The sequence below is a fragment of the Arvicola amphibius genome, chromosome 4, assembly GCF_903992535.2.
Source record: "Arvicola amphibius chromosome 4, mArvAmp1.2, whole genome shotgun sequence".
Classification (NCBI taxonomy): domain Eukaryota; kingdom Metazoa; phylum Chordata; class Mammalia; order Rodentia; family Cricetidae; genus Arvicola; species Arvicola amphibius.
The window spans coordinates 69,985,230-70,006,248 of NC_052050.1; the positions used below are offsets into that span (position 1 = coordinate 69,985,230).

A 21,019-nucleotide genomic window follows, 5' to 3' on the forward strand; every position below is an offset into this window, starting at 1 on the left:
GGATGCAGCCGAAATTACCTGAGCATCCACGAGTCGGTTAGTTTTCCACAGAGACAATCCTGCCGCCCTAAGAAGAGCGGTACGACAGGGAGCCCCTCTCTCCGGCTAACGGAGCGCCTAGAAGTCTCTAGAACATTACATTACTAGCTTACCTCTCATGCTCCCTCATGCAAGGGGGTGTCCAGGGTCCTCTTACTTTAGGGAAGGAAAGGTTCTATAACCTGTTTCTTTAAGGAAACATGTTTAAGGTGGTCAACCGTGCACGTGCATCAGAGGAACCACCCCTCGCCAGTAGCCCTCCAGCTGCGCCTGCGCCGTGGGTCACTTTGTCGAGGCCCCATGGCCTGTGGGAAATGTAGTCCAGCGCGCCCGGCGTGGCTGCTTGAGCGGCCAGCCTGTGGTTTCTTCCGTGACTGGGGTGAGTGCAGAGCCTCGGGCTGGTGGTCGGCGAGCGGGGAGGATGGGGCGTTCCCACTGGGAGCCCCGGGCTGTGGCCCGAGGGCGGGGCCGGCCGGGCAGTGCGGGAGTCGCAGGTGCACTGCTCACGCGGCCTCCAGGCCGCAGACGCCGAGACCGAGACCCCCACTCGGCCCCTGCTGTACCCCGAAGGCAGTCCAACCGGCTCGCTCGGGAGCTCTACCTAGCCGGGCAGCCCCGGGCCGGTACGCGCCGAGAACGCGTGGGGCACCCCCTCTCGGAAGGCGGGGAGGACGCGGGGCCGCAGTCGGGGGTCTTCGGCCTTTGTGTGCACCGCTGGTGGGCATTCGCCCTCTGCCTGCAGGAGCAAAGGAAAGGCGCAGAGTGGGTTCTGGCTAAGAGAGAATGTGCTCTCCAGAATTCTAAGTTCACTATTGGCCTACTAGAAAATCCACGAGCAAAGTCATTCGAAATCTGTCCAAAATTCATGTGTTGTATTGCGTAAATATGTGTATATGTATAAATAGAAACATTTTACTTCTAAAAATAGGAATGTTGGTGACTTTCCTCCATTCGCCTTTACAAATGGAGTTAAGAAATACATCTTATAAGACGCTTGAAGTACTTTTAATCCATGGTGCCCACCACCCAGTGAAGATAGAGAATGAACTTAAACAGTAATGTTTAAGGGCAGTTAATATTGTCATTTTAATGAATGGGAGGAAAAGTATGTCTGAACGTTGCCAAATCTAATCCTCTCTTTGGACCTTTGTATTTTTCTATTTTAATACTGTAGATGGTACAGAGTATCTGTTTATGTCATTCTTTTTGGATTGCCTCTTTCCACAAATCTTCAAGTAAAATTTCCAGGCCAATGTTACATAAGACCTTTGGACACCTCCTGTCTTATTCTTTACAGAAAGTAGCAATTTATAAAAATGGTTGCACTGATAAGAGAGACTGATGGCCCCAACCAACTTGAAGTGTTAGTATTCTCTTAAGCCTGGTGCAGGCCAGATGTGGTGGTATATGCCCTTAATCCCACAGAACAGGGGGATTAATTTGAGACCACCCTGCTCTACATAGAGTTCTGGGATAGCCAAGGCTACATAGTAAGGTCCTGTCTCAAAAAAAAAAAATCCCAGGCTTTTTTTATTCATAACTTTTACATCTGTTATGAACAAACAGATTTCATGAATATACATAAAAGTTATGTATTCCTATAGTAATATAAAGCTTCCGTGTCTTTTTGCATTTTCACATGTGTGTATGCATGTATGAGTGTACAGGGTGTACATGTGTCCAAATCCATATGAAGACCTGAAGTCAGTGTTGGGACTCATCCTTGGTCTTCCTCCAAGCCCACAGATTCATCTTTTTGCTTGTACCCGTGTCCTCATGCTTGCGTAGTAAATGCTGCATCCACTGAGCCATGCCCAGGGCCTCCTCCCTCCTCCTCCACCTCCGTTGTGTTTGCAATAACTAGAGAGACCTTCCTCTTCATCACATCATAAAGATGTTCATTTATAGTTGTTTATAGTGTGTGTGTGTGTGTGTGTGTGTGTGTGTATGTAGTAGCATTTGGATTTGTTCCATTGTTCTTCCCTGTTGGTCTGTAGTATTCATGAAGGTGGAGGAGACTTTGCCTGTTGTATTTACGGCTGTACTCCCTATGACTTGGCATGCTGTTCTTCTCACAGTAGATGTTGACAAGATAGTTAATGTGTCAGAGGTCCTTCGGTAATAATATTGAGCTGACTGGTTTTCTGTCATCTTGACACAGGCTGGAGTTACCCAAAAACAGTGAGCCTCAGTTGAGAAGATACCTCCATGAGACCTGACTTTAGGCAGACAGAACAAGCCATAATGAGTAAACCAGTAAACAGTATTCTTCCATGGCCTCTGCATCACCTCCTGCATCCAGGTTCCTGCCCTGTTGGTCTTAACTTTCTTCAGTAATGAACAGGGATAAGGAAGTGTAAGCCAAATAAACCCTTTCCTCCCCAAGTTTTGGTCATGGTGTCAGCACAATAGTAGTGACCCTAACTAAGACAATTGTGTTCTCATTAAAGTCATTTAAAATGAAAGGGGAAGAGGACTGAGAGATGCCTGGGTGGGTCAAAATGTAGCATGACTTCTAATTGGTCTTAATAACAAAAATCCTGAGTCAGATATAGGGGTCAATGCTGAAAGTTCTTAGCTCTGCCGAATCCTCAGACCAAATGGGCAATCCTGTCTCTAGGAATCCTCAGACTGAATGCCATGAGCTCCTGTGTGCTCATGCCTTGTATTCTTCTCTTCCCCCAGTCATCTCTCCCTTGTCTCCACCTCCCTAGTGCTGGGATTAAAGGCATGTGATCCCAAGTGCTAGGATCAAAGGTGTGAGCTTTATTTCTCTTTTAGACTGATTAAATCTCGCGTAGCCTAGGGTGGCCTTGAACTCAAAGAGATCCACCTTCACCTGTCTTCTGAGTGATGGGCTTAAAGGTGTATGCCACCACTGCCTGTCCTCTATGGCTAACTAGTGTGGCTAGCTACGCACTCTGACCTTCAGGCAAGCTTTATTTGTTAGGTCACAAACAAAATACCACCACATTTCTACTGTGCCTCGTGTACAAGCATGAGGACTTGAATTCAGATGGCAACACCCATGTATGAATCTAGGTGTGCCTTTAGAGAAATGTGGAACCCCAGTGCTGCGGAGGTGAGTCACAGAGGCAGGAGGATTGCTGGAGTCTGCTGTCCACCAGCCAAACTCCAGATTCAGATACTCTGACTCCAGGAAATAGGCAGAGAGTAATAAAACACACCAAAAGGCCTCCTCTGACACCTACATACATACACACCCATATATGTGTGAATACACCACACACACATATGCATACACAAACATGCACGTACGCTGTGAATAGACCACATGTGTGTGAATGCACCACACATATGCTTGGATACACCACACACTCAAACATGTACAAACAACTGGAAAAATGAAAATTCCTTGCTAATTTAAAAATAAGCTAATGTAAGTTTTGTGCTGCAGAAGGTTAAAAGATTGTTTAACTTTATTCTTGTGCCTGATAACTAACCTCTTTCTATGCCTGACTTAATTTCACAGTGTCTGGTAGCCACTACAGTACTCCTGCTTCATTAAGATCCACTTACAGAGCTGAAAATATCTGGTGTTTGCCTTCACTAGGACCCCTTAAATTTGTTTTTTCTAAGGCTGGAGAGATGACTTAACAGGTAAGAGCCCTTGCTGCTCTTGTAGATAACCCAGCTTTGGTTCCCAGCACTCACATGTGACTTAACATCATTCCTATCTCCAGTTCCCGGGGATCCGGTACATCGCCCACCTTCTCCACACCAGACAGGGACGTGGGACACAGAACATAAATAAATCTTTTTTAAAAAGGATGTTTTACAACACGATTAACTAATCATTTTTCTATAATTAACTTTAAAATATTGTCATTGTGATGCATATACTGTCTAGGAATGCGTTAGGTGTGTAGATTCAGGTCAAGGAAGTAATAGCTTAGAATCTTGAGCCAGCCTACCCATGAATATTGTTTCTGTCTATGTACCTATGTAAGCTTAACAAAGCAAAGTTTACAGGTAAACTGTTTAACTGTACTCACGTTGATGCCTCACCCTTCTTGTTCATTTGTAGGTATTTTATTTTGCCGCAGGAGTGTCTCTCATGGCTTCCTTTCCCTCCCCCAGCTCCTCCTCTAGAGATTGCACATTTTCTAGGAAGGCCCCACAGGAAGGAGGAAGGCAATGGCTGTTTGTCCTCTGCCATTGGGCGCTCAGGTGAGACATCATTGTCTGACATCGTTTACTCCCACCATGTGAATGGACTTCATTACAAAGGACAGATGTATTGGAGTGTTAGAGCATTGGGCCCCTTCAGCGTCCTTCACCTCTGTGCTCATCTGACACTGGCGTTCTCATGAAAGGCTGGAGAAGGAGCCAAAGTCCCAGGAAAGATGGATTGGTGTTTATAGGGCTTATGGACTACCCAGAGTCAGAAAAGCCTAGGAAAGGGGCAAGGGTGTGGTGAGGAGGGAGTCTGCCATCTCAAGGCCTGGGGAAGGATGCTTCAGGGGATTTGCTGTAGTGGAGGTCCAGGTTTCTGCCTGGAGTCTTGCCAGTCATGTCACATCATTCCCTGTGTTGCTGACAGAAGTCACAGCCATTGTCTGAGTGTCTGCCATACATATGGCATGGTTAAGTCCCATGGCATTGGCCTCTGTTTAGCTGTGGTGAAGACTGCATAGTGGATGGTATCACAGTGTCAGGAATGCAGGTGAGAGGATGAGAACATGTAGGAAGGGCCAGCAGCAACTTCACAATAGGCCCCACCGTGTGTGTGCGTACATGTGTGTGTGCACATGCGTGTGTGTGTGCATGTGTGTGTGTGCAGCTATACATGCCCGTGCTTATGTTTGCAAAGACCAGAAGAGGACACAGGTGTCTTCATCTATCACGTAAACATTTTCATGTTTAGACAAGGTCTCTCAGTGAACCAGAAGCTTATCACTTAAGCTGTGTTAACTACGAGGATCTGCCATCTGTACTGTCAGTGTTAGGATTACAGCATACTGCCTTTATGTGAGTCCTCAGGGTCTGAACTCTGCTCTGCTTGTTTGCGTCACTCACCACTGCTCCATCTCCCCAGCCCTCCCACAACCTCTTAAGCATTGTCACTGGGAGACCAGACTTCTAACACTTGAGCCCTTGGGGTCAAACCACTTCAGGGGCCAAACTGTAGCACTCCTGTGGACTTCTTTTCCTGTCTTATTTCCTGAGATGGTCAGTGTTAATTGTCACCTTGTCAGAATCTGGAATCCCCTGGGAGATCGGTTTGGGGGCATGCTATCTTGATTGGGTTGAGACAAGAAGATTTTCCCATAGTGGGTGGCACCATCTTCTGTCTGGATCCAGGGCTGTGTACATGGTTAGGGGGAGCCTGAGCCTCAGCATTCATCCCTCTCTGCTTCCCAATGTGGATATCATGTGACCAGCTGAGCTCTGCCATGCATTAATCCCTCTCTGCTTCCTGATTGTGGATGTCATGTGACCAGCTGCTTCTTGCTCCTGCTACCTTGACTTTTGCAGGGTGATGGTTTGCACCCTTGAACTGTGAGCCAAAGCGAACTCTTTCTCTTTTAAGTTGCTTTCGTCAGAGTATTTTTTTTTTTTTTTTTTTTTTTTTTTTGTTTTTTCGAGACAAGGTTTCTCTGTGGCTTTGGAGCCTGTCCCGGAACTAGCTCTTGTAGACCAGGCTGGTCTCGAACTCACAGAGATCCGCCTGCCTCTGCCTCCCGAGTGCTGGGATTAAAGGCGTGCGCCACCACCGCCCGGCTTGTCAGAGTATTTTACCACAGACAGGAAACGCAGCAGTTCCCAATCCACTCCCTGTGTTATTTTTTCTGGCTCTTGTTTGCTGTCTTGCACCTGTTTTGTTTTCAGTGGAATGTAGTTAGGTTTTCCTCACACAAACCGATGCCACGTTTCTTCCCGCACTGCTTGGTCGTTTTTCAAGACCTTATTGGCAAAAAAAAATCCCCTGTTAAGGAGGAATCTGTGGTTTCAGGACTCAGTGACATTCAAGGATGTGTCTGTGGACTTCACTTGGGCGGAGTGGATGCAGCTAGATTCTGTGCAGAGGAGCCTGTATGGCAGACTGGTGCTGTTGAACTGCAGGAACCTGGTCTCCTGGGTGAGAACCCCTGCCCTTGCAACTCGACCTGATTCTTGCCACCTTTGCCCTTTAGCCATCCGCCATATGGAATTCATGGGTTTGACTTGAAACCCCAGCTCCCGTGGGGCATTGATGAGGATAGTCCCTAGGTGAAAAGTCTGTAGAGAATGGAAAAAGTGCAAATGGAAGAAATCAGCACTGTTTGGGGCTGGGTGCTGACTAAGTTCGGTACCCAAACTCAGTTTCTTTCCTCCCAAGCAGGACATCAACTTTCCGAATTAGATGTGTTCTCTGAGCCGGAACAAGGACTGAGCCTGAGAAAAAGAGAACTCCCAGGTTGCATCTTTCCGGGTAAGTGTCAGGATGCAGAGCCTTGTAATGTAACATGGGTGTCTTACTAAGAGGACGTGTGAGAGGGATCTTGGGGTCTCTGGAGGGACCCACTCCCACAGGTGTGTACTGTATGAGGACAGTGCCACCATGCTGTTGAGACTTGTCCTCTGTTGCCATATCTGTGTCCTGGTCTTGGAGGAGGGGTGGGTGCATCGTGAGGCTTGAGTCACTACACCTGTAGCATTCGTGCATTGCCTGGAACCACTGTGCATTTGGAAATGTCTGCAACGACTGTTTCCTCTCTGTCTTCATCTGTGTTCAAGCCCCTCCTCTCATCCGTAAGTAAGGGCTTTATCACTAAGCTTCATCCCCAGCCCCATGCTTTTGGTAATGATTTCCTACCCCACTTCTTTGTCTTCTTTCAGACTTTCCATCAGGAAGGATCCAAAAGCTTCTTCTCATATTTACGATTGGAGTGCACACATTATTTACTTGTCTTCCTGTGTGTCTGTCTGCCTGCTGGCACGTGGGCTCACTGAACTGTCATTACTGTGCTGACATTTCATTATATGCCTACCCAGCAAATGCTTGATAATATTTGTTGAGTATTGAATCATATTGGATGACATTAGTAGAACTTTTAAAGTCAGGTACAAATGTGGGTATGAGAAATGTAACCATATCTGTAGAATTCTTACCAGTAGAAATTGGAGAATTGTCAGGATAGAACCAAAAGTCAAAGGTGCTCTCACATAGGTTACAGATGCATGCCTGGGGATGAGGAGGGAGCTGGCTCAAGGAAAAAAGAAAAGCAGAAAGAATACAGCAGTATTGATAAGAAAGAATAAATGCCTGTGGTTTTATCCTTTCTTACTTTATAAACTGAGTGATCAAGAAGCCCCTGTACCCAGTGCTAAGGGCGTGTGCTGTGCTCTGGGTGGAAGAATGCAGAAGCAAGTACAGCCTGACATTTCATCAGGGTTAGATGGAGGGGAAGAAAGAAGAGAAGAGCACCTCCACTGTGTTCTTCATGGGAATGGATCTGTATGATCCTGTAGAGGAGAAACTGGAGAGCTAGGAATGTGGAGAACAGGGTGGAGCCCAGGGAGCAGTGTTGCGTTGTGTAGACTTTGTTCTTTCCAGATTGCCTTGCGTATCGCTGTCAGCGGTTACGCAGTGTCATGTTAGCAGGTAGATGTCCGACTGCACAGAGGTGTGTTTGGTTTTCTGTACATGTGTAGTAATGGCCGTGTTCAGTTCTCAAGTCACATGGGTCTTTCCTGACTTTTGCACGCCTGGCGCATTGTCTTTTGGCATCCTGTGTCCCTGGGAGGATCTCCTAGGCCAGTTGTTAAAGTTTGTAAGTAATCTTTTTGTTTTTCTTTTTCTTAAGAATTAAGTCCTGAGAACTTGCATTTAAGTTAAGCATCTAAATCTAATAAGGAATATATTTAGCCTTATTAAGTTTTGTATAGTATTAAAATAATTTGAGTTTAAAACTGTTAGCATTTTGCAGAATAGCAAATACTTTGTTCTTTTTCTCAGTTGATTTTTGGAATATATATAAACAGCGGATTCCCTGGGCATAGGCCCACTGTTGCTCCTCTCTGGCTGTGAAATGAGTTCCTTGGTTGGAAGCAATGCTATATGGAACAACATGGCAGTGAAGAAAGCATTCTGTCAGTCTACAGATGATAGCTTTGGCAGAAGCATTCCATGAAGGAAAGGCAAACCCATAATCAGAATAAGTTATCTATTCCAATATCTATTCTATGTTGCATGAGACATTCAATTGAATGTCATTTTAGGCTCTCTGGCAGCAGGGAGGGACAGCTTCTGTGACCTGAACCTCGAACCTCCCTTCAGAAGCATATTTGATTGTACACAAAGGTTGTGTTTGGAGTACAACAAGTTCCTCATACCAAAGCCCCTTCGATCTATTCTATATGTTCTCTGAGGAAGCCATCACAGCCAGCAACCTTGGTCCTTATTGTGTAGTGTTTGCAGTACCCAATAATGCAGGACCTCCAAGTGAGCCTCGATAGTCCTGTGACGAAAGCCATGCAGTGGATGAAGAAGCCCTTCAGAAAAACAACTCTATAAAGCATAAACAACTATCACCGTTCTCAGCCGGGCGGTGGTGGCGCACGCCTTTAATCCCAGTACTCGGGAGGCAGAGGCAGGCAGATCTCTGTGAGTTCGAGACCAGCCTGGTCTACAAGAGCTAGTTCCAGGACAGGCTCCAAAGCCACAGAGAAACCCTGTCTCGAAAAAACAAAACAAAACAAAAAAACTATCACTGTTCTCTGCTATGATTTTTCCAAGGTCTAGGTATCTCCAGCAAATACTAATACATTCTGCTGTTACCCTTGATACAGTGAAAAAAAACTATTATATTCTAATGTTTATCCTAGATACAATGACTCTACTAGATTCCCACTACAAGTAAGGACAAAGTGTTGCCCTTTGCATGAAGAAAGTAGCCTTATGTAGTAAAGTTGACAACTACATTAGCTATCACCATTCCCTTTCCCGGCTCTTCTTTACAGAGTTGCCATCTGTCTGTACTAATGGAATCACCCCTCCCCTCACTTTTTGTGAATTCTGAGTAACAATTCAAATATTCTCAAAGAATGTGAATTGGATAACTGGATATGACCAGAGTGACCTAGGGCAAGAGAGAGCTGCTAGCTCATATATTCTTGCTGATACCACTAGATAGATACTCTCTCCAGAGTTACTTAGGGACATGTATTTCAGTGGCAATTCCAGCTTGACTTTTTTTTGTTATAGCAGGTCAGCTTGGAAGGGAGAAGCTCTGTTACTTACATTTCTTGCTTGTTGATCTCCTCTCTGTTGACTTTGATCAGCAGTCCTAAAACTGATTCTCAGACTGCAGTGTCCTGTCTTCTCTCCTCACGGAGTGGCTCCTGGTCCTTTCTTCTGTGCACTTACCTCTAACAGCTCAACTGACTCTCTTCATCTTGCTCTGCTCATCACAGTTCTCAACTTCACAGAGAAAACGTAGGAACGTGTAAGGCACTTTAGGCCTGTTACATCTGTGAGTGGAACATTTCTTAAAGGTTAAGGAGAAAACCTTTAAGACAGAAGCCTCCTCTAAGGTGTTCTGTTCTTTATGTTGCACATGACCATACTCCCCAGGGGTAGTTTACATATAGTTAGGGTCTTACTCCTTATCAGATTATTTTATCCTCTTTTAAATCTGTGAAAGCTCAAATCCAAAGAAACCTTATTAGCTGTGTTTATCTCAGTCTTGTTAGCTCCCATCAGAATGAGTTAAGCTCTGATTCCAGCCTTCAGTGACTTTTCTAGCCCAAAGTACCAAACTCTTCCACATTCTAGCCACAGATGGGTCCAAAAGCATAAGAATAAAATGGTCAAGTTTACACCCCAAAGGCCCCACTTCTGGGCAGCAATTTCTGTCTTAGTTTCTTTTCTGTTGCTGTCATAAAATACTCTGACAAAAGCAACTTAAGGGAGAAAGTATTTATTTAACTCCTGGTTTGTGTTAAAGTCCATTCGTGGTGGAGAAGTCACAGTGGAAGGTGACTGAAGGAGCTGTGTCTCTACAGTCAGAACAGAAATGCATGCAGGGTAGTGGGCAGCTTGTACCTATCCCCTTATACAGGATCCCCTGCCCACGAAAAGGCCCATATGAGCCTTCTCACATCAGTTAATGTAATCAAAATGGTTCGCCACAGTTCAGCTCAATCTAGATAATCCTCACTGAGAGTCCCTTCCCAGGGGACTCTGGATTCTGTCAGTGTGGAAATTATCACATCATTCTGGTCTGATTTCTCTAGCCTGTCCCTTCTGTGTATTTTCCTTAGCTCTGCATTCACTATTTATCCATCCCTCCTGGATGAGCTCACCCCTTCTCTCTATTTATTCAGCTGGTTGTATTAGTTCTGCTTTCTGTGGACTAGTACACTGTTCTTCACCTTTTGATTTTGTTAAAGAATTGTAAAAATATTTTCAAAATCTCTTAACCACACTGAAGTTATTCTACCTTTACTCTCTTATTCCCCTTTATGCAGTTTCTAGTCACTCAGCACAGAAATCAATATGCATTTGAATTATTTACTTTTTTTCAGGCTGGAAAACAAGACTTGAAACCAAAGAGTTAACTCCAAAGTCCAGCATTATTGAAAAATTGCCCTATGGGGCCATGATGGAAAAGGAAGATTTCTGGCATTCAGCTTTAGGGTCTGTCTGGGACCCCTCTTGTCAGCTAGAGAGGCAGCAGGAAAGATATCTGGGCCAAGTGGCAGTGGCCCAAAAGGAAACCTTTAATGAGAAGAGGGTATGTGACGGTAATAAAACTGAAAATTGTTCCATTGAGGGTTCAATGCTTAATACACCACAAAGCATTCCTTTGACAAAAAGGCCTCGCAATTGGAATTTACATGGAAAAGATTCCAAGCAGACTTCCAAGTTAATGAAATCTCCAAGAATGTTTATAGGGAAGAAAATATATGAATGTGATGCCTGCAGGAAAACCTTCAGCCAGAGTTCCTCCCTGCTTAAGCACCAGAGGATTCACACTGGGGAGAAACCCTATAAATGCAGCGTGTGTGGCAAGCACTTCATTGAACGCTCCTCCCTCACCGTCCATCAAAGGACTCATACGGGGGAAAAACCCTACAAATGTAATGACTGTGGGAAAGCCTTCAGTCAGAGCATGAACCTCACTGTGCATCAAAGAACTCACACTGGAGAGAAACCTTATCAGTGCAAAGAGTGTGGGAAAGCTTTTTGTAAGAATTCATCCCTTGTCCAACATGAAAGGATTCATACCGGGGAGAAGCCCTACAAATGTAGCGACTGTGGGAAAGCTTTTACACAAAGCATGAATCTGACAGTGCATCAGAGAACTCACACCGGAGAAAAACCCTACGAATGTAGCGAATGTGGAAAAGCCTTCAGTCAGAGCATGCATCTTATTGTGCATCAGAGAAGTCACACTGGGGAAAAACCCTATGAGTGCAATGAATGCGGAAAGGCCTTCAGTAAAAGCTCAACGCTCACTCTACACCAGCGAAATCACACTGGAGAGAAACCCTACAAATGTAACAAATGTGGTAAATCATTTAGTCAAAGCACATACCTTATAGAACATCAGAGACTTCACTCTGGAGTGAAACCTTTCGAATGTAACCAGTGTGGGAAAGCTTTTAGTAAGAATTCTTCTCTTACTCAGCATCGGAGAATTCACACTGGTGAGAAGCCTTATGAGTGCATGGTGTGTGGAAAGCATTTCACGGGGAGATCATCCCTAACTGTCCATCAGGTGATACACACTGGAGAGAAACCTTACGAGTGCACTGAATGCGGGAAGGCCTTCAGCCAAAGCGCCTACCTTATTGAACATCAAAGAATCCACACTGGTGAAAAACCCTATGAATGTGACCAGTGTGGGAAAGCGTTCATTAAGAATTCATCCCTCATAGTGCACCAGAGGATCCACACAGGAGAGAAGCCCTATCAGTGTAATGAATGTGGGAAGGCCTTCAGTAGGAGTACAAACCTTACAAGACATCAGAGGACTCATACATGAGAGTTGTCATTGGCACCTTCATCTTGAGTAATTCTTTAATAATAATCATGTCATATCAATGTAGATGCTTAATAACCATAACTAACGTGGGAACCTTTTAGTTGAAGTACAGCATAGCATACCAGAGTAACCATATGAAAGCTATGAACACTTTCATTCAGATGGTAAAGTCTTGTATCTAATACACAGATGAGGAAGACTTCAGCTGAAGATAAGCTCTATTGTGTCATACTGGGAATTCTGATTAGGGCCTCACAGAGTTTTCACACTGGATAGAAAATGTGATAGTACTTAACTGGACAGCCCAAAAATCTGGCATATAGTTCTAACCCCTATTAACTTAAACAAGTCACCCACTTTCAGCAGGTCACAGTGTCCTTATGTGGTAAATGAGAGAGTTGGAATTTAGAAGGCCTGTGGGATCTGTATTAGATAAAATGTCCAAAGGCAAGATTCAGGGAAGTTTTTGTGGTTGGATTTTTGTTTGTTTGTTTATTTTGTTCCTCCCCCCCCCCCCGTTTTTATTTCATACGGTGGTTTTATTTCATATGGTGGTTTTTCTGGAATGTTCCTCTACCTCTAACTCCTATTGTCCTTCAAGTTCTTCCCTTTCCCTGAATTGATTTATCTCCTAAAATGTAGGCTAGTTGCTAGTGGGTGGCAGATAAACTGTGCATATTTTAATGCCATAGCATGCTGTTTTGAACTCTCAACTAATAGTCATTAAACTGTTGTTGAATACGCTGATTGTATTTATATGAAAATGTGACTTAAATATAATCTATATCAATGCATATCTTTGTGTCTTAGTAGACTGTCATGGAAATTCAAAGACATGTGGGTTGAATACTAATTGTGCTGGACAGTTTTATGTCAGCTTAACATAAGCTAAAGTCATCTAAGAGGAGGGAACCTCAATTAATTCCTCCATAAAATCTGGCTGTAGGCAAGCTTGTAGGGCATTTTCCTAATTAGTGATGGATGGGGTAGGACCTAGCCATTATGGGTGGGACCATCCCTGGGCTGATAGTCCTGGGTTCTGTAAGAAACCAGGCTAAACAAGCCAGCAGGCAGTACTTCCCCATGGCCTCTGCATTACCTCCTGCCTCCAGGTTCCTGCCCTGTTTGACTTTCTTCAGTAATAAACAGTGCTATGGAAGTGAAACCAAATAAAGTCTTTCCTCTCCAAGTTGCTCTGGTCATAGTGCTTCGTCACAGCACTAGAAACCCTAAGATGCTAGTAGACATAGGAATTCAGCATATTAATAAAGCCTTTGCAAACTCAAAACATACTCAGAACCACCACAGGAGCAGTTTATAGATCATGGTAGTAGTTGATTTATTAAATGCATATTGACTAAGTCCTAGATGTGAGATAGTTATGGGGGGGGGGTCACTGCAGGCTTTCTGGGTGGCAGAAAATAGTTCATGAAGAGACAAGAATGAAATTTCATTCATCTCCCTTCAACACCAATGCTGAGCCAATACTTCTGAGTCTGACACTAGTTCATTTATTTTAGCCATATTTAAATGCAGCATGATTTTGGAAAAAAAATAGTTTTCTAATAACAATTAACTCAGTCCTGTGCGTACAACAAAGCTTAAGGCATGTTTACATAGAAGCGTGTAACAAAGTCCACAGGGCTTCTTTCATAAAGATGGGACCTGTTGATTCAGAAACAGTGCTCAGGCTAAGGTGTGTGGAGAATGACTAAGGAGGAGTGCCCGTGGGGGTCAGGATTTGACCTGGCTTCTAACACAGAAGTCACTTAGGTTGTACAAATGACATCACTCATAAGGATGAGTTTTATGGCCTAGAAATAATGCTCAAGGTTTGGGGATAAACCAACAACATATTTTGGGGAATATGGGTGGAGCCTGGCTCAAGAGGTTGCAAAGGATTACTTGGTTGTAAACTACATTTTTCCCCAGCATTCCAGGACAGCCAAATATCTCCTCCCTTTGGAGAAACTGTTTTCCTGGCTTCTCTAGTACTTAACTGTATGCACAAGGACCTTTTACCCCTACAAGATATGATCAGAAAACAAAAATTAACGTTAGCATTGTTTTAATTCTCCAAAAGCCCTGTTTAGAGGCCCACATACACATACACACGGAGGAAACCCACAAGGTATTCATTCCCTAGTGACTTCCACTAGCCCCAGCAGACAAATCAGATAAATGGAAGTTTCACTACTTTTATCAGAAGTTTTGTTAGACATGTCTTTTCCAAGCTAGCCTGGGCAGCCAGTGTGGTTGCCTTTGCACCTTCTTCATCAGCAGGAGTGACATCCTGGTTCCACCTATATCACTTACTGGGGCCATGCTCAAGGCATTTCATATGTTAATGCCTGTTTCCTCATTTGTTAGTGGTGCAAACCTAAGTGCTTTGGGTTGTGTTAGATAATAAAGGCGCTTAGGAAAGCGCCTAATACAGTTAGTGCTAAAGGCCACCCAGAACCCGCAAACATCTAGAAGAACCACTAGGCTTGCAAAGCAAGCATCTTAGAGGAAGATGAAAGGAAAAGTATTGGCTCAGGACCCCAAGACCAAGTGCTCAGCACAAAGATTTATTTGATCCAGAGGGACAGAGGGCAGGGAATAAGAGACAAGGACAGGAGATAGGGAATGAGTGAGACAGGGAAGGGGAATCTATGTATGTCTCTCTTCAGGTCCTCATTGTATAGGCTCTCTGAGATTGTGAATTGTAGGCTGGTTTTTCTTTGCTTTATGTCTAAAAGCCACTTATGAGTGAGTATATATGGTATTTGTCTTTCTGGGTCTCACTTACCTCACTCAATATGATATTTTCTATATCCATCCATTTATCCGCAAATCTCAAGATGTCATTATTTTTTTCTGCTGTGTAGTACTCTGTTATGGAAATGTACTACATTTTTCCTTATCCATTCTTCAGTCAAGGGGTATTTAGGTTGTTCCCAGATTCTGGTTAGGACAAACAATACTGCTATGAACATAGTTGAGCACATGTCTTTGTGGCACGATTAACCATCCTTTGCGTATATACCCAAAAGTGGTATTGCTGGGTCTTGAGGTAGATTGTTTCCTAATTTTCTGAGAAATTACCACACTAATATCCAAAGGGGCTATACCAGTTTGCACTCCCACCAGCAATGCAGAAGTGTTCCCTTTAACCCACAACCTTTCCAGCATAAGTTGTCATCAGTGTTTTTGATCTTGGCCATTCTGACAGGTGTAAGATGGAATCGCAGAGTTGTTTTGATTTGCCTTTCTCTGATGGCTAAGGATGTTGAGCATTTCCTTTTTTGTAAGGAGGCTACTTGTTCATTTCCTGGCTGCCCAGACTCCCGAAATAACCACTCAGAAACTATTAATCCACCATGTTGGTGTGCCAATTTGTTGGAGGGAGGCCATTTGTTGGTTCCAGGCTACTCAGCCCCAAAATAATCACACAGAAACTATATTATTGAAATCACTGCTTAATCCATTAGCTCTAACTTCTTATTGGCTAACTCTTAAATCTTAATTTAACCCACTTCTATTAATCTGTGTATCACCACAAGGTTGTAGCCTACCAGCAAAATTTTGGCATGTCTGTCTCTGGCGGCAGCTTTTCTCTCTGACCCCACCCTTCTTTCTCCCAGCATTCAGTTTAGTTTCCCCTGCCTAGCTAAGTTCTGCCTTGCTATAGGTCCAAAGTCGTTTCTTTATTCATTAATGGTAATCACACCACACAGAGGGGAATCCCGCATCATTTCCTTAAGTATCTTTCAGCCATTTTAGATTCTTCTGTTGAGACTTATCTATTTAAGTCTGTATCCCATTTTTATTGAATTATTCTTTGATGATCAATTTCTTGAGTTTTTTGTATATTTTGGAGATCAGACCTCTGTCCAATGTGGGGTTGGTGAAGACCTTTTCCCATTCTGTAGGCTGTCATATTGTCTTGTTGACCATGTCCTTTGCTTTACAGAAGCTTTTCAGTTTCAGGAGGTCCCATTTATTAATTGTTTCCCTCAGTGTCTGTGCTACTGGGGTTATATTTAGGAAGTGGTCTCCTGTGCCAATACGTTCAAGTGTACTTCCCACTTTCTCTTCTGTGAGGTTCAGTGTGGTTGGCTTTATGTTGAGGTCTTTGATCTATTTGGACATGAGTTTTGTACATGGTGATAGATATGGATCTATTTTCATTCTTCTACATGTTGATACTCAGTTATGCCAGCACCATTTGTTGAATATGTTTTCTTTTTTCCATTTGACTTTTTTTTGCTTCTTTGTCAAAAATTAGGTGTTCAAAGATGTGTGGATTGATATCCGGGTCTTCTATTCGGTTCCATTGGTCCTCCTGTCTGTTTTTATGCCAATACCAGGCTGTTTCAGTACTGTAGCTCTGTAATAGACTTTGAAGTCAGTGACTGTGATGCCTCCAGAAGTTCCTTTATTGTACGAGATTATTTTGCCTATCCTGTTGTTTTTTTTTGTTGTTGTTGTTGTTTTTTGGGAGGGGTTTGTTGGTTTTTTTTTTTTTTTTTGCTTTTCCATATGAAGTTGATATTGTTCTTTCGAGGTCTGTATAGAATTTTTGCTGGGCATTGCATTGAATCTGTAGATTGCTTTTGGTAAGATTGCCATTTTTACTATGTTAATTCTACCTACTCAAGAGCATGGGAGATCTTTCCATTTTCTGATGTTTTCTTTCTTCAAACATTTAAAGTTCTTGTCATACAGGTCTTCGACTTATTTGATTAGTTATGTTTTATGCTATTTGTGGCTATTATGAAGGGTGATGTTTCTCTGATTTCTTTCTCAGCCCATTTATCATCTGTGTAAAGGAGGGCTACTGACTTTTTTGAGTTGTGTATATCCTGCTACATTACTAAAGGTGTTTATGAGTTGTATAAGTTCCTTGGTAGAATTTTTGGGGTCGCTTATGTAAACTATTATATCATCAGCAAATAGTAAGAGCTTGACTTCTTCTTTTCCAATTTGTATCCCCTTGATCTCCTTTTGTTGTCTTATTGCTCTAGTTAGAACATCAAGAACTATATTGAATAAATATGGAGAGAGTGGATAACCTTGTCTTGTACCTGATTTCAGTGGTATTGCTTTGAGTTTTTCTCCATTTAGTTTGATGTTAGCTGTTAACTTGCTGTATTTTGCTTTTATTATGTTTAGGTAAGTTCCTTATATACCGACTCTCTCAAAGACCTTTAGCATGAAGGGATGTTGTATTTTACCAAAGGTTTTTTTCAGCATCTAATGAGATGATCATGTGGCTTTTTTTTTTAGTTTGTTTATATGGTGGATTACATTGGCAGATTTTCATATGTTGAACCATCCCTGCATCTCTGGGATGAAGCCAACTTAATCATGGTGGACGACTTTTCTTTTTTTTTTTATTTTTTTTCTCATGGTTTATTTTTTTTATATTTAAAAATTTCCATCTCCTTCCCTCCTCTCCCTCCCCTCCCTCCGCTCCCTCCTTTCCCTCCCCTCCTTCTCCCCCTTCCCTCCCCTCCCCTCCACCCATACCTCCCCTCCCTCCCTCTCAAGGCCAAGGAGCCATCAGGGTTCCCCACTCTATGCTAAGACCAAGGTCCTCCCAACTCCCCCTAGGTCCAGGAAGGTGATCGACCAAGCTGAGAAGGCTCCCACAGAGCCCGTCCATGCAGAAGAATCAGAGCCCAGAGCCATTGTCCTTTGCTTCTCAGTCAGCCCCCGCTGTTGGCCACATTCAGAGAGACGGGTTTGGTCGCATGATCCATCAGTCCCATTCCAACTGGAGTTGGTGATCTTCCATTAGTTCTGTCCCACCGTCTCCATGAGTGAACGCACCCCTCTCGTTCCTGACTTTCTCCCTCATGTTCTCGCTCCTTCTGCTCCTCATCAAAAATGGCAATTCTACCAAAAGCAATCTATAGATTCAATGCAATCCCAATCAAGGTCCCATTAAAATTCTTCACAGAGATTGAGAGGACAATAATCAACTTTATATGGAAAAACAAGAAACCCAGGATAGCCAAAAAAATCTTATACAATAAAGGTTCTTCTGGAGGCATTACCATCCCTGACTTCAAACTCTATTACAAAGCTACAGTATTGAAAACAGCTTGGTATTGGCATAAAAACAGAGAAGTTGACCAATGGAATCGTATAGAAGACCCGGATCTTAAACCACAAACCTATGAACACCTGATTTTTGATAAAGGAGCCAAAAGTACACAATGGAAGAAAGAGGGCATCTTCAACAAATGGTGCTGGCATAACTGGATGTCAACCTGTAGAAGAATGAAAGTAGATCCATATCTATCACCATGCACAAAACTCAAGTCCAAGTGGATGACTTTTCTGATGTGTTCTTGGATTCTGTTTGCCAGTATTTTACTGGGTATTTTTGCATCAATGTCCATGAGTGAGATTGGTCTGTAATTCTCTTTCTTAGTAATGTCTTTGTGTGGGTTAGGTACCGGGGTAATTGTGGCCTCATAAAAAGAGTTTGGCAGTGTTCCTTCTGTCTCTATTGTGTGGGACAATTTGAGGAGTATTGGTGTTGGTTCTTCCTTGTAGAGTTCTGCACAGAAACGATCTAGCTCTGGGCTTCCTCTGGTCGGGAGACTCTTGGTGACTGTTTCTATTTCTTCAGCAGTTATAGGTCTATTTAATTTGTTTATCTGGTCTTGATTTAATTTGGTGATATTCATCCAGAAAGTTGTCCATTTCCTTTAAATTTTCCAATTTTGTGGAGTACAGGCTTTTGAACTATGACCTAATGATTCTCTGAATTTCCTCCATGTCTGTTGTTATGTGTAACATGACGGGGCCAGGCCTGCTTGTTTGGGTTTCTGTCCCACCGCGTACCCCACAACTGTTTAGCCCCAAAGAAAATCACACAAAGATCTCTGTAAGTTATAAAGCTGATTGGCCCATTAGCTCTAACCTCTCACTGGCTAACTCTCACATCTTAATTAACCCATTTTTCTGACCTATGTTATCCATGTGGCTCAGTACCTTTTTTCAGTGGGGCAGATCACATCCTGCTGCTTCAGTGATCTGGGCAGGAGTGGGAGGAATAAACTTTCTCATTCCCAGAGTTCTCCTGTTCTCATTACATCATTTCTACTTCCTGTCTAGTTTTCCCACCTTTACCTCCTGCCTGGCCAGTCAGCGTTTTAAAACATGATTGACAGAATACAGACAATTCTCCCGCACCAGTTATGTCTCCCTTTTTATTTCTAATTTTGTTAATTTGGATATTCTCTCTCTGCCTTTTGGTAAGCTTGGATAAAGGTTTATCTATTTTCTTGATTTTCTTGAAGAACCAACTCTTTGTCTCATTGATTCTTTGTATTTTTTCTTTGTTTCTATTTTGTTGATTTCAGCTCTCAATTTGGTTACTTCCTGCCATCTAGTCCTCCTGGATGAGTTTGCTTATTTTTGTTTTAGAGTTTTCAAGTGTTCTGTTAACTCTCTATTGTGGGATTCATGTAGGCATAAATCCAGCTTCTTTATGTAGGCAATTAGTGCTATGAACTTTCCTCTTAATACTGCTTTCATCATGTCCCATAAATTTGGGTATGTTGTGTGCTCACTGAATTTTAGGAAGCCTTTAATTTCTTCCTTTATTTCTTCCTTGGCCCATTGATGATCCAGGTGAGCATTGTTTAATTTCCATGTGTTTGTGGGCTTTCTGGAATTAGTGTTGCTGTTGAATTCTAGTTTTAAGCAATGGTGATCCAATAAGATACATGGGGCTATTCCAATTTTTTTGTATCCATTGACGTTTGCTTTGTTACCTAGTATGTGTCAGTTTTTGAGAAGGTTCCATGAGGTACTAAGTAGAAGGTATATTCTTTTATGTTTGGATGGAATGTTCTATAGATGTCTGTTAAGTCCATGTGAGTCATGACATCTGTTAGTTCCCTCATTTCTCTGTTAATTTTCTATCTGGCAGACCTGTCCGGTGATCAGAGTGTGGTGTTGACATCGCCCACTCTTAGTATGTGTGATTTGATGTGTGATTTAAGTTTTGGAAGTATTTCTTTTACTAATAAGGGTGCCTTTGTATTTGGGGCATAGATGTTCAGTATTGAGAATTCCTCTTGATGGATTTTTCCTGTGACTAATATGAAATGTCCTTCTTTGTCTCTTTTGATTGTTTTTAGTTTGAAGCCTATTTTGGTAAATATTAGAATAGCTACACCAGCTTGTTTCTTAGGTCCATTTGATTGAAAAATTTTTCCCAACCCTTTATCTTAGGCAGTGTCTGCCTTTGAGGTTGAGGTGTGTTTCCTGTATGTAGCAGAAGGATGGATTCTGTTTTCATATCCAATCTGCTAGCCTGTGTCTTTTTATAGGTGATTTGAGTCCATTTATATTAAGGGATATTAATGACCAGTGTTGTTAACTCCTGTTTTAGTTTTCATTGTTGGTGATGTTCATTTGTGTGTTTTCCCCTTCTTTGGTATTTGCCGCTGTGAGAGCATCAATTGTCTGTGTTTCTGTTGATGTTGCCAATTTACTTGGGTTGGAGTTTTCCTTCTATTCCTTTGTGTAGGGCTGGGTTTGTGGCTAGGTATTGGTTAAATATGGTTCTGTCATGGAATATCTTGTTTTGCCCATCTATGGTGATTAGAAGTTTTGCTGGATATAGTAGTCTGGGCTGGCATCCATGGTCTCTTAATGTCTGCACAATGCTTGACCAAGACCTTCTGGCTTTCTTTGTTACCATTGAGAAGTCAGGTGTAATTCTGATAGGTCTGTCTTTATATCTTACTTGGCTTTTTTCCTTTGCTGCTCTTAATATTCTTTATTTATTCTGTATGTTTAATGTTTTAATTATTATGTGGTGAGAGAACTTTTTTGGATCCAGTCTATTAGGTGTTCTGTAAGCTTCTTGTATCTTCATATGCATATCTTTCTCTAGGTTGGGAAAGTTTCCTTCTGTGATTTTGTTAAATATATTTTCTGTGCTTTTGGGTTGGACTTTGCCTTCTTCTATACCT

General features: G+C 42.7%; 1 protein-coding gene across 6 annotated transcripts in view; it reads left to right on the top strand.

The window, feature by feature from the left end:
- The first annotated feature begins 362 nt into the window (after positions 1-362).
- LOC119812156 (zinc finger protein 2) overlaps positions 363-21,019 on the top strand; it is a 36,940-nt gene continuing 16,283 nt past the window's right edge. Inside the window, exons 1-6 of one of the 6 annotated variants that reach the window (XM_038326577.1) lie at positions 377-418; positions 2,201-2,395; positions 4,088-4,230; positions 6,017-6,142; positions 6,383-6,475; positions 10,573-12,831. In XM_038326577.1, the coding sequence (XP_038182505.1) occupies positions 2,376-2,395; positions 4,088-4,230; positions 6,017-6,142; positions 6,383-6,475; positions 10,573-12,035 (1,845 nt within the window). In that variant the 5' untranslated portion in view covers positions 377-418; positions 2,201-2,375 and the 3' untranslated portion in view covers positions 12,036-12,831. Of the gene's footprint in view, positions 419-2,200; positions 2,396-3,649; positions 3,661-3,711; positions 4,231-6,016; positions 6,143-6,382; positions 6,476-10,572; positions 12,832-21,019 lie in introns of those variants that run through there. The other 5 variants (XM_038326579.1, XM_038326580.1, XM_042054965.1 and 2 more) reach the window with 5 other exon arrangements.